At 44.7% G+C, this 13,164-nt stretch overlaps 1 protein-coding gene across 1 annotated transcript; it reads left to right on the top strand.

Annotated features, from left to right (window-relative positions):
• Positions 1–487: 487 nt before the first annotated feature.
• Positions 488–9,679, top strand: use1 (unconventional SNARE in the ER 1 homolog). Its single transcript, XM_084162915.1, has 8 exons — positions 488–596; positions 1,826–1,875; positions 3,910–3,988; positions 4,165–4,314; positions 4,482–4,497; positions 4,593–4,623; positions 4,761–4,923; positions 7,100–9,679. The coding sequence occupies exons 1-8, from the start codon at positions 495–497 to the stop codon at positions 7,280–7,282; spliced, it is 774 nt and encodes a 257-aa protein (XP_084019041.1). The 5' UTR covers positions 488–494; the 3' UTR covers positions 7,283–9,679.
• Positions 9,680–13,164: the final 3,485 nt, after the last annotated feature.

The raw sequence follows: 13,164 nt of genomic DNA, 5'->3' as shown, positions 1-13,164 counted from the left end.
AGGCCTTACATTTACATTTTAGTCATTTATACCTTCCTATATACCTTGTTTCTGTTGTAAAACAGGCCAATTGTTATATATATTTCAATGTTGTTAATACATTTTGATTGATAAATTGTAATTGTAAATATATTTGATTGAATTTTTCAGAAAATATTCTAGATTTTAAATGTGGTAAATGTGGAACGTTTATTCTGGGGTTTTGTTTGGTCGTCACTAGTTACCACAGACACAAAGTCATAAACCCCGCCCACTTCCACAATTTCTCCTCGTAAATCACCATAAAAAAATCCACACAAGAAGAAAAATAATGAATCTTCTTAAAATATGTTAAACACAAACCACTCTGTTAACTTTATGTCTAACCGTAAACTTAAATTAAGATAAAAAAGCTATTTTTTTGCTTTAATGAACGTTAACGATATAGCTGTGGTAACTAGTGGAAACCGTACTACTTCCGCAAAAATCCTTGCGACACCCTGTCATATTCAAACATGGCTTCGTCTAGGTTAGAAATAAATTTTATCCGATTATTGTCCCGCTGCGAATCTATAGCTTCGGAGAAGCGAGTGGAAACGGAATGGAGGTTGGAAAAGGTAAAACATGTAGACGGTGTAGTCGTTGACCAATGCAACTTTCCTTAAACGCAGTCAATGAGAAATGAATGTCCTGTCAAATGATGTTGACAGTGTCTGCTAACGTCAGCTAGCGACGCTAGTAGCGTTACGTTAGCTTGTCAATGGGGTAGCATACTAGATAGCCACGTCGTCAGCAACTAGGAACGAGCAAGTTGGCTAACTATACTGCAATGACACCCAGTTACTGACTGTATTGTATTTTCTAGCAAATCAATAACTAATAGTAGTAGTTAGCTAACTGTATTAGCTAATGCAAGCACACATGATTACTATTTTATACCAGGTATATTATAAGATTAGCTCGAATCTAAATACATGTCAATGAATCTTGCGAAAGATGTATGTAGTTAGCCATGATCATCTTATCACAACTAGGTTTTGTTGGCTAGCTAACGTTAGCTAATTTGAAAAGGTTATGTAGCTTACTAGTTATTAGCTACATTATTTATTTTCACAGGGGAGTATCTGATTGTGTTCGCTGGAAGATGACATTCAGGCCTTTTCAATCAGTCATATCTGTTTTGATGGCAACTAGCTAACGTTAGTTAACAGACCCCCCCCCCAGAAAAGCCAAACTAACGTTACAGCTAACAGCCAACACACCCCCCCTCAGAAAAGCATAATTAGCTAACGTTACAGCTGACAACCCCCCCCCCCCCTCAGAAAAGCATAATTAGCTAACGTTACAGCTGACAACCCCCCCTCTCAGAAAAGCATAACTAGCTAACAGACACCCTCCCCTCAGAAAAGCATAATTAGCTAACGTTACAGCTGACAACCCCCCCTCTCAGAAAAGCATAACTAGCTAACATTACAGCTAACAGAGAACCCCCCTCTCAGAAAAGCGTAACTAGCTAACAGACACCCTCCCCTCAGAAAAGCCTAACTAGCTAACATTACAGCTAACAGACAACACTGCCCACCTCAGAAAAGCTTAAATAGCTAATGTTACAGCTAACAGACAACCCCCCCCCCAATCCCCGAAGAGGCTGCATTTGTCATCATTTGCAAAAATATTTCAGTTGTAGGCATGCCTACTAGTTGTTGTTTTCTGCATAGCTGCTCAAACTGTGTTCCCATGCTTTTATGAAACTTGGAAATTGTCTTGTCTCTAAATGCCATACCTATTATAACTCTATAATATATTACCAAACTACAAGTCTTGACTTTTGCTCTTTCTCTTCTAGTATGTTGGTGCTCTTGAAGAGATGTTGGTGGCTTTGAGGAAGAGTCCAAGGTATAGCTAAGCTGAGACATTTTACCTATGAGTGTCAAAGTTTAAACGTATTAATGTAAACGGTTTACTTTTATTGTCTAACAGTACAATATTGTAGTTGTCACAATACAACACAACCTTAGGTTTTTGTGAGCAATGTAAAATAGTTAAAACAAGGCAATGCCAGACTTGGAATTTACCATACTAACCTCCTCTCTCGCAACTAAATCTCACATGTATTTATTGTTTCTGATTTTATATAAAGGTGGACACTTTAGCCTCAATCAAGCCATCAGATAAATATCTGCATTATCATTATAGCAGTTTATGATTTAAAAACATCCTATTATTGATAGGTTTATACTTGAAGGGAGCTGCATTTAAATTAGTGCATTCGGAAAGTATTCAGACCCCTTTACTTTTTCCACATTTTGTTACGTTACAGCCTTATTCTAAAATTGATTAAATATTTTTTTCCCCTCCTCAATCTACACACAATACCCCATAATGACAAAGTAAAAACAGGTTTTTAGAATTTTTAGGAAATTTCTTACAAATAAAAAACAACATTTGCATAAGTATTCAGACCCTTTATTCAGTACTTAGTTGAAGCACCTTTGGCAGCGTTTACAGTCTCGAGGCTTCTTGGGTATGACGCTACAAGCTTGGCACACCTGTATTTGGGGAGTTTCTCCCATTCTTCTCTGCAGATCCTCTCAAGCTCTGTCAGGTTGGATGGGGAGCGTCGCTGCACATCTATTTTCAGGTCTCTCCAGAGATGTTCGATCGTGTTCAAGTCCGGGCTCTGGCTGGGCCACTCAGGGACATTCAGAGACTTGTCCCGAAGCCACTCCTGGGTTGTCTTGGCTGTGTGCTTAGGGTCGTTGTCCTGTTGGAAGATTAACTTTCACCCCAGTCTGAGAACCTGCTCCAGAGCGCTCAGGACTTCATCAAGGATCTCTCTGTACTTTGCGCCGTTCATCTTTCCCTTGATCCTGACTAGTCTCCCAGTCCCTGCCGCTGAAAACATCCCCACAGCATGATGCTGTCACCACCAAGCTTCACCGTAGGGATGGTGCCAGGTTTCTTCCAGACGTGACACTTGGCATTCAGGCCAAAGAGTTCAATCTTGGTTTCATCAGACCAGAGAGTCTTGTTTCTCATGGTCTGAAAGTCCTTTAGGTGCCTTTTGGTAAACTCCAAGCGGGCTGTTATGTGCCTTTTACTGAGAAGTGGCTTCCGTCTGGCCGCTCTTCCATAAAGGCCTGATTAGTGGAGTGTTGCAGAGATGGTTGTCCTTCTGGAAGGTTCTCCCATCTCCACAGAGGAGCTATGTCAGAGTGACCATCGGGTTCCTGGTCACCTCCCTGACCAAGGCCCTTCTCCCCTGATTGCTCAGTTTGGCCAGGCGGCCAGCTCTAGGAAGTGTCTTGGTGGTTCCAAACTTCTTCCATTTAAGAATGATGGAGGCCACTGTGTTCTTGGGGACCTTCGATGCTGCAGACATTTTAGGTACCCTTCCTCAGATCTGTGCCTCGACACAATCCTGTCTCGGAGCTCTACGGACAATTCCTTCGACCTCATCTCTTGGTTTTTGCTCTGACATGCACTGTCAACTGTGGGACCTTATATAGACAGGTTTGTGCCTTTCCAAATGCCAAATCATGTCCAATCAATATAATTTATCACAGGTGGACTCCAATCAAGTTGTAGAAACATCTCAAGGATGATCAATGGAAACAGGATGCACCTGAGCTCAATTTCGAGTCTCATAGCAAAGGGTCTGAATACTTATGTAAATAAGGTATTTCTGTTTTTATTTTTAATACATTTGCCATCATTTCTCAACCTGTTTTTGCTTTGTCATTATGGGGTATTGTGTGTAGATTGAGGAAAAAAAACAAATGAATCAATTTTAGAATAAGTTAGGGAACAAAATGTGGAAAAAGTCAAGGTCTGAATACTTTCCGAATGCATTGTATTAGCCTAATTTATGTCCTCCATGGCAATCGTTGTTTTAAATATTCATTCTTTATTTTCCATATCTCCCTTCAGCAAACCCACAGTAGAGGTGATGACAGACTACACACGAAAGGTTGACTTCTTGAAAGGACTTCTAGAAGCAGAGAAACTGGTTAGTATAATACGCTCAAGGATTTCATTCTGATCCGTAGCTAAAACAACGGATTAAATTCTGTTTGAATCCATTAACATTACATTATACATGTGTTTTCTTCTCACCAAAGTGTGTTTGATGTTTTCTTCACTTGAACTAATTATACGCTGCCTATCCTATGTTGTTGTATATAGTCGGGGACAGAGAAAGCCCTGGCCAATCAATTCCTAGCTCCTGGTCGCACCCCCACCATAGCCAATGAGAGGATGCCAGCCAGTAAGACAGTCCACATGCAGACCAAAGCCCGGTGCACAGGGGAGATGAGGAACGAGCTGTTAGGCACTGTAAGATCATCTCACAACCTCATACTGTCTATCACTGTTGGATGGGTCTCAATAGTCTGGGTTTTTTACTTTGGAGAATTTTACAGTTTGTTTGATAGACATGATTTGTCATCTTTATGAAGTGCTATTTCTGCTAATTGTTTTCTTGCATTTCTGTTTCTTTATAGGGTCTGTCGAACAAAGGTAAACACTTTAATTTTGGGATATATTCAAATGTACAATATGAGCATCATTTTAAAGTGGAATAGTTCTTAATTATGTTATCTGTAATTAAACAGGAAACTCGGAAACAGACTTGCGAAACAGAAGGTAACATTAAAACCCAATTTCCTCTCTCTCTGCTCTCAAATGTGAAACCGGACTTACCAAATGTATGATTTCACATTTGTCTGTTTTTATACCCACAATCAAATCAATCAATGAAACCAATCCGTCCCGTTCCGCAGGGGTTTGGCGCTGGATGAAAGGCAGTCAGCAGCCGAGTTGGATGCAGTGCTCCAGCACCACCACAACCTACAGGAGAAGCTGGCTGAAGACATGCTGAACCTGGCCCGCAACCTGAAGAACAACACGCTGGTGGCCCAGAACATTATCAAACAGGACAATCAGGTGTGGAGAAGACTAGCTCTGCTGAATTACCATTCCACCCCTAGCCTCGTTCTCAGGTCAGACGGCACCAAGAGTCCCTCTGCGCTTGTCGAGTTAGTAGAATGATGCCGTCTTTGATGGAAGGAAGGCAATGCCTCGCCCTAGTGGCTAACTCTTTAACCTCTATGCACTCCTGTAGAGCTCAAAGGATTGGACAGGTGTATCCAATATGGTGAGAATTTCACCAAGCTTATCAGACTACAAAGTTGGAGCTATTTCCATATTACTTATATTTATGTGATCCTTGGAATTCAGCAGAATCTTATATTCTGGGTGACAGAAAAGTGTTTTGGTGTCCATCCAGAAGGTGGCGGTATTACATAAGTAACATTCCAGAACTAAAGCGCTTGAACAACATATGGACATGTGATTTAACAGCTGCTACCATGAGGCCTGGAATTCCCCTAGTCTAGATGGAGGGAGGGTTCATTTCCAGGGTCAATCCATTTTTGGACAAAAATATGGGCAGTAAAGTCTCTTTTGAAAAGTGCTTTAAAATGCAAGTGTTGGCGACAGCCCTTAAGGTTTAACAGAAGAAGTGTTGTTGTCTTGTCTATGTTGACCCTGACCCAGGCTATGCATCAGCCACAGCAGAAATATTCATAGTATCCTGTCTCTCTCTCAGACCCAAATCCGGTCTATGAGACAGCCACAGCTAAGGTTCTGATCTGATACAGTGAGGGGAAAAAAGTATTTGATCCCCTGCTGATTTTGTACGTTTGCCCACTGACAAAGAAATGATCAGTCTATAATTTTAATGGTAGGTTTATTTGAACAGTGAGAGACAGTATAACAACAACAAAATCCAGAAAAACGCATGTCAAAAATGTTATGAATTGATTTGCATTTTAATGAGGGAAATAAGTATTTGACCCCTCTGCAAAACATGACTTAGTACTTGGTGGCAAAACCCTTGTTGGCAATCACAGAGGTCAGACGTTTCTTGTAGTTGGCCACCAGGTTTGCACACATCTCAGGAGGGATTTTGTTCCACTCCTCTTTGCAGATCTTCTCCAAGTCATTAAGGTTTCGAGCCTGACGTTTGGCAACTCGAACCTTCAGCTCCCTCCACAGATTTTCTATGGGATTAAGGTCTGGAGACTGGCTAGGCCACTCCAGGACCTTAATGTGCTTCTTCTTGAGCCACTCCTTTGTTGCCTTGGCCGTGTGTTTTGGGTCATTGTCATGCTGGAATACCCATCCACGACCCATTTTCAATGCCCTGGCTGAGGGAAGGAGGTTCTCACCCAAGATTTGACGGTACATGGCCCCGTCCATCGTCCCTTTGATGCGGTGAAGTTGTCCTGTCCCCTTAGCAGAAAAACACCCCCAAAGCATAATGTTTCCACCTCCATGTTTGATGGTGGGGATGGTGTTCTTTGGGTCATAGGCAGCATTCCTCCTCCTCCAAACACGGCGAGTTGTGTTGATGCCAAAGAGCTCGATTTTGGTCTCATCTGACCACAACACTTTCACCCAGTTCTCCTCTGAATCATTCAGATGTTCATTGGCAAACTTCAGACGGGCCTGTATATGTGCTTTCTTGAGCAGGGGGACCTTGCAGGCGCTGCATGATTTCAGTCCTTCACGGCGTAGTGTGTTACCAATTGTTTTCTTGGTGACTATGGTCCCAGCTGCCTTGAGATCATTGACAAGATCCTCCCATGTAGTTCTGGGCTGATTCCTCACCGTTCTCATGATCATTGCAACTCCACGTGGTGAGATCTTGCATGGAGCCCCAGGCCGAGGGAGATTGACAGTTATTTTGTGTTTCTTCCATTTGTGAATAATCGCACCAACTGTTGTCACCTTCTCACCAAGCTGCTTGGCGATGGTCTTGTAGCCCATTCCAGCCTTGTGTAGGTCTACAATCTTGTCCCTGACATCCTTGGAGAGCTCTTTGGTCTTGGCCATGGTGGAGAGTTTGGAATCTGATTGATTGATTGCTTCTGTGGACAGGTGTCTTTTATACTGGTAACAAGCTGAGATTAGGAGCACTCCCTTTAAGAGTGTGCTCCTAATCTCTGATCATGTCTTTGTCAGTGGGCAAACGTACAAAATCAGCAGGGGATCAAATACTTTTTTCCCCTCACTGTAGTTATCTCATCTGTAACTCTCTTCTCTCTCTCTCACTCAGACCCTGACCCAGTCTATGCGGCAGGCAGACACCAACTTCGAGAAGCTGAAGGTTGAGTCGGAGCGTTTGGAGCAGCACACCAAGAAGTCCGTTAACTGGTCCCTGTGGCTGATGCTCATCCTAGTCTCCTTCACCTTCATCAGTATGATCCTCTTCATCAGGATCTTCCCCAAGCTCAGATGATGATGATGATGATTCCCACCAGCTGGACATACCTAGAACATAGAAGAAAGAACTGCTGCACTGCTTGTACATATTCACATATAGGCCTGGGTGTATGCAGACCTCCGCCGTGTTAGAAGTGACGCAGTAAGCACAGATCTAGGATCATCCTTCCACAGCTTTCCCAATCCTTAGATCACTGTCTAGGGGTAACTTCCTCCTGCTCCTTATGTGTACATGATATGCACACAGAAATAGCTAGCGATTTAGATCTATAGATATTTATTTAAGTGTGAGGGACAGTGAGAGGGGCCTAGTCTTAATCTCAATCCAGGGATGTCTGTACGGCAGCAGTACACAGTAGCACGGCCCAGTCTGTACCGTACAGACTAAGTTACCATTGATTGACTGCAAACAATATCAGTAATCTCATTGTTCATCTGTTAGTTTGGAATAAATGGAGATTCAAGGCATTCTGTCCTATATAAGTAACTAAAATATTATTCTTTGGGCCTAAAAGATCTGAGTAATTAACCGTTTGATAAAGGTCATTGGTCCTAAAAAATCTGATTAATTAACCGTTTGATAAAGGTCATTGGTCCTAAAAAATCGGATTAATTAACCGTTTGATAAAGGTCATTGGTCCTAAAAAATCTGATTTAATTAACCATTTGAAAAAGGTCATTGGTCCTAAAAAAAATAATCCCTTGCATCAGTCCCTTTTCATTGTTAATTTTCAATGAGTGTGTGTTGGTAAATTAGTGTGAATCTGTCCATTGTTTTTGTCAGTGTCGACGTGCATGAATAGTTGACAGTAGTGGTGAGAGACGGTGATGCTCGATTCATTATGGTGACCTGATGGTGAATATGATTGACCATCCCTTCCTTTCCTGAGAGGGTTACTTCCCAAGCCGTCCCCCTTCCTCTATCTGGTCTGTGTTGAACTGTGTGATTAAATGTTTTTAACTGGAGAGATTTGAGAACTCCTATGTATGTAGAACCTTTCCTGTTAGAATGTCTGATCACTTTGCCTCATTGTAAAGAGCTGAATTGAATGGACAATAGCTTGGTTAGCTCCCCGTTTAGAAAAGGGAAACTACAGCTGTGGCCAGTCCAGTAGGTGGCAGTCTCCACCTCTGCACAGCAGCAGCTACTAACAACCTCTCTGACCTGGGAAGAGAGAGCAGGGGCTGCCATCCAATTCTTTACCCTTCTCCTTGAAGACGGCGTGTAGTCTATCCCCTCCACCGTATGGATTTAAAAAGAAGCGGTGAAAGAAAGAGATATGGTGGGAACTGGGAACCATATTTAGCCCACACCTACACCAATACCATGCTTTTGAATCCTTACATTTTAGTCATTTAGCAGACGCTCTTATCCAGAGCGACGTACAGTTAGTGAGTGCATACATTATCATTATTATTATTTTTTTTATACTGGCCCCACATGGGAATCGAACCCACAACCCTGGCGTTGCAAACACCATGCTCTACCCAACTGAGCTACATCCCTGCCGGCCATTCCCTCCCCTACCCTGGACGACGCTGGGCCAATTGTGCGCCGCCCCATGGGGTCTCCCGGTCGCGGTGGTAGTGACCATGTGCCCTCTTCAGAGAGCAAGGTGGAGAATTCGGACCACTCTCCAATTTCAGATAGAATAATGTTCCATTAGGAACACAGGCCTCCTTGAACCTCAATATTTGATCACAGTGTTCCCCCTAGTTTTATAGACAGGAAACCGATCACAAAGAACCTTGAAGAAAAAGTCAGAGCTGACTACACCTACATATCCAATTGAAACCAATCATATTCAAATACTTTAAGGCGGGGGAGAGGTGACCTTGCTTGGTTGGGTGGCTGCCCAAATAAAAATGTGGTAGGGGAAACACTGATTAGGTCATTCTTAGGCTCTGACACAGTGTCAGCGTTTAAAGCCCCAGTGTTGTCACTGTGACAGGAGACTATTCTGGGGGCTGGCTGACTTGTTCAGGCTTGCTACCCTGCCCTAGCTGCAGCAGATGGCTATGGGGCTGTAGTATTCTGGGATCTCCTGGGGGTATTTTTAATTCTCGGAAGAGTAGGTATGTAATGGTGCCATGAGACCCAAAAGAGGTATTTTCAAAATGAAGGAGCCTGACTATAGTGCACTTGACGTCATCACGGCGGCATCCAACTGAGATCATATTGTCATGACGCGCACAGATGCATGAATGGCTTTTAAAAGTTCAGATGAAGTTTGATTGTGTAAAGTGTTCTAGTCCCTTTTATTTAAAGCGTAATAGTTTGCCTTTTTAGCACATCTCTTCCATGGTTGTGGAGTACCTGAAAAGACACAATTTTATAACACGTAATCACATGTATCACTAAAAGGGTGCCCTGAATTGCAATACTGCTGGTGTTGTGGTAACAGAACTTGGGACCACTAGGTCCCTCCTTCCCCTCCCTCCCTCCCTCCCCCACTAGGTCCCTCCCTCCCCCACTAGGTCTCTCCCTCCCTACCCCAATAGGTCCCTCCCTCCCCCACTAGGTCCCTTCCTCCCTCCCCCACTAGGTCACTCCCTCCCCGCTAGGTCCCTCCCTCCCCCACTAGGTCCCTTCCTCCCTCCCCCACTAGGTCACTCCCTCCCCGCTAGGTCCCTCCCTCCCCCACTAGGTCCCTTCCTCCCTCCCCCACTAGGTCACTCTCTCCCCCGCAAGCCCCCTCTCCCCCACTAGGTCCCTTCCTCCCTCCCCCACGAGGTCCCTTCCTCCCTCCCCCACTAGGTCCCTTCCTCCCTCCCCCACTAGGTCACTCTCTCCCCCGCAAGCCCCCTCTCCCCCACTAGGTCCCTTCCTCCCTCCCCCACGAGGTCCCTTCCTCACTCCCCCACTAGGTCCCACCCTCACTCCCCCACTAGGTCCCTCCCTCCCCCACTAGGTCCCTCACTCCCCCACTAGGTCCCTCCCTTCCCTACAAGGTCCCTTCCTCCCCACTAGGTCCCTCCCTCACTCCCCCACTAGGTCCCTCCCTACCCCACTAGGTCCCTCCCTCCCCCACTAGGTCCCTCCCTCCCCCACTAGGTCCCTTCCTCCCCACTAGGCCCCTCCCTCCCCCACTAGGTCCCTTCCTCCCCACTAGGCCCCTCCCTCCCCCACTAGGCCCCTCCCTCCCCCACTAGGTCCCTTCCTCCCCACTAGGCCCCTCCCTCCCCCACTAGGCCCTTCCTTCACTCCCCTGATTTCCAGTCTGCAGACAGATTCTACAGTTGCCATAGGAATGGGCTCAAAATAAAGTGATGAGAACTTAGTGTTCTGACAGATTTTTTTTTTTTAAATATAAAAGTGTCTTATTTTAATAAATAACTGCCTGGCCTCAGCCTGCTGTGTGTGTTTGACCTCTGTTTCCGGTCCAGTGTTCGTTCAACACCATCTCCTGCGGCTCCAGAGGTTTGTGGTGGAGACTCTCTGTTAATTGGATTGATCTTTTAACAGTTGGACTACAAGAACAAGTTGTTAAGCATGATAGAACATCATCCCTCTCTTCCCCTTCCTCCTCAATGCTGTGGCTTTTCAACACCCAATCTTTTAAATATATTTATTGGCTGGAGCGACAGTACGGTGGGTGCAGTGAGGATTTGGGATTGCCCACGGAGTTAAAAGGCTCTGTTTTCTCCCGCTTCGCCCGCCGCCCTGAGGGGGAGAGGGACGAGTTCTAGCCGCCGCCCTGAGGGGGAGAGGGACGAGTTCTAGCTGAACTTTAGAGTGTTGTTCATGGGTCAGTTTAATGCTGCTGCAGCCTGGCTGCCTCTGAGCTTTTATAATGCCTCCTATCAACAGCTCACATAATAGAATAGAGCCTCTCTCACACACACACATTCCCTGTCACACACACACTTTCTCACACACACTCCCTGTCACACACACACTTTCTCACACACACTCCCTGTCACACACACACTTTCTCACACACACACACACACTCCCTGTCACACACACACTTTCTCACACACACTCCCTGTCACACACACACTTTCTCACACACACACACTTTCTCACACACACACACACACACACTCTCTTTTCTCTGTTCCTCTGTCGTCAGTGCAAAGTGAGTAAGGTTGCAGCTCATCTTCTCAGTATTCTATAAAACTCTGTTTGATTGATTGATGCTCACGTGTTTTCACAACGGGTTTTACTCAGGTACACATTATTTTATTGAGTGGTAGTAACTGTAAGTCGAATATTGTCATGTCAGAGAATCGGCCATGAATCAACATTAACGTTTCTAACCCTCCCTCTCAGTTTTCAATCAATATTTTTTTTTAACTGGAAGGAACATTTCCTTGTTTTGAAGCTCAGCCACTTACCGTTACCGATCATATTAAAAGTTCTTACTACTCCAGGCCTGTCCCCACCCCCTGTAAGGTAGTAGACCTGCTCTGGCCTGAACCAGACTGAATCTGATCAGCTCACTCACTCTGCAAATGTAAATATTATCCATAAACATGAAGTGTCCCTTACAATTACACTGAGTGTACAAAACATTAGGAACACCTGCTTTTTCAGGTGAAAGTTATGATCCCTTATTGATGGGATCATAACGTTAGTGTCTGTGGTGTCTGTAGTGTATGTTGCGTTTGTAGTGTCTGTTGTGTCTGTACTGTCTGTAGTGTCTGTACTGTCTGTAGTGTCCGTTCTTCCTCCTAAACACCTGATGAAGGCTTTGCTGCACAAGGCCAGCCTCAGCACTGTCTGGGAGAACGCACAGACGCACGCACGCACGCACACAGACACACACACACACACACACACATACACACACACACACACACACACACACACACACACACACACACACACACACACACACACCCAAGCAGATTGCCAACATGTTGGTTAAGGCTTCAACCATCCACTCTATTCCTCAGCCTGTATGTTGACAAGGGAATAAAAACCTGCAATCTCTCCGGCTTACTCAGATCTGTCTTTGATAAGGTAACGTGGCTGAGAGTTTAATTTCTTGGTCCCCTGCTTTCTCACCTTTCGTGGTTAAAGCCTGCATGGTGGGGCCCTGGAGGGGCCGGTGGGGGGGCCTGGAGGCTGGGTAATGGGATTGGGAGAGCAGGAACACATCCACGGGCCCAGCAGGGCCATTCCTGGATGCAGCTCAGGGTCGCACGGATTAGGAAATACGGAGGGGGCATGTGAGCATTGGCCTCTCTCTCTCTTTCTATTTCTCTTTCTCCCTGAACATGGAATTCGATAGAAATCGAAACGTCAAACGTTTTTTTTTATCCTATCATGGTGATATTATATCAAATATCCTATCAAAAATTCTAAAAACTAAATAACGGAAAAGTGGTGTGGGCATATGTATTCACCCCCTTTTGCTATGAAGCCCCTAAATAAGATCTGGTGCAACCAATTACCTTCAGAAGTCACATAATTAGTTAAATAAAGTCCACCTGTGTGCAATCTATGTGTCACGTGATCTGTCACATGATCTCTGTATATATACACCTGTTCTGAAAGGCCCCAGAGTCTGCAACACCACTAAGCAAGGGGCACCGCCAAGCAAGCGGCACCATGAAGACCAAGCAGCTCTCCAAACAGGACAGGGAAAAAGTTGTGGAGAAGTACAGATCAGGGTTGGGTTATAGAAAAATATCCGAAACTTTGAACATCCCACGAAGCACCATTAAATCCATTATTAAAAAATGGAAAGAATATGGCACCACAACAAACCTGCCAAGAGAGGGCCGCCCACCAAAACTCACGGACCAGGCAAGGAGGGCATCAATCAGAGAGGCAACAAAGAGACCAAAGATAACCCTGAAGGAGCTGCAAAGGTCCACAGTGGAGATTGGAGTATCTATCCATAGGACCACTTGAAGCCGTACACTCCACAGAGCTGGGCTTTACGG

This window comes from Coregonus lavaretus (genome assembly GCF_964263955.1).
Source record: "Coregonus lavaretus genome assembly, chromosome: 6".
Lineage (NCBI taxonomy): Eukaryota > Metazoa > Chordata > Actinopteri > Salmoniformes > Salmonidae > Coregonus > Coregonus lavaretus.
This window is presented reverse-complemented; position numbering and strand designations above follow the sequence as displayed.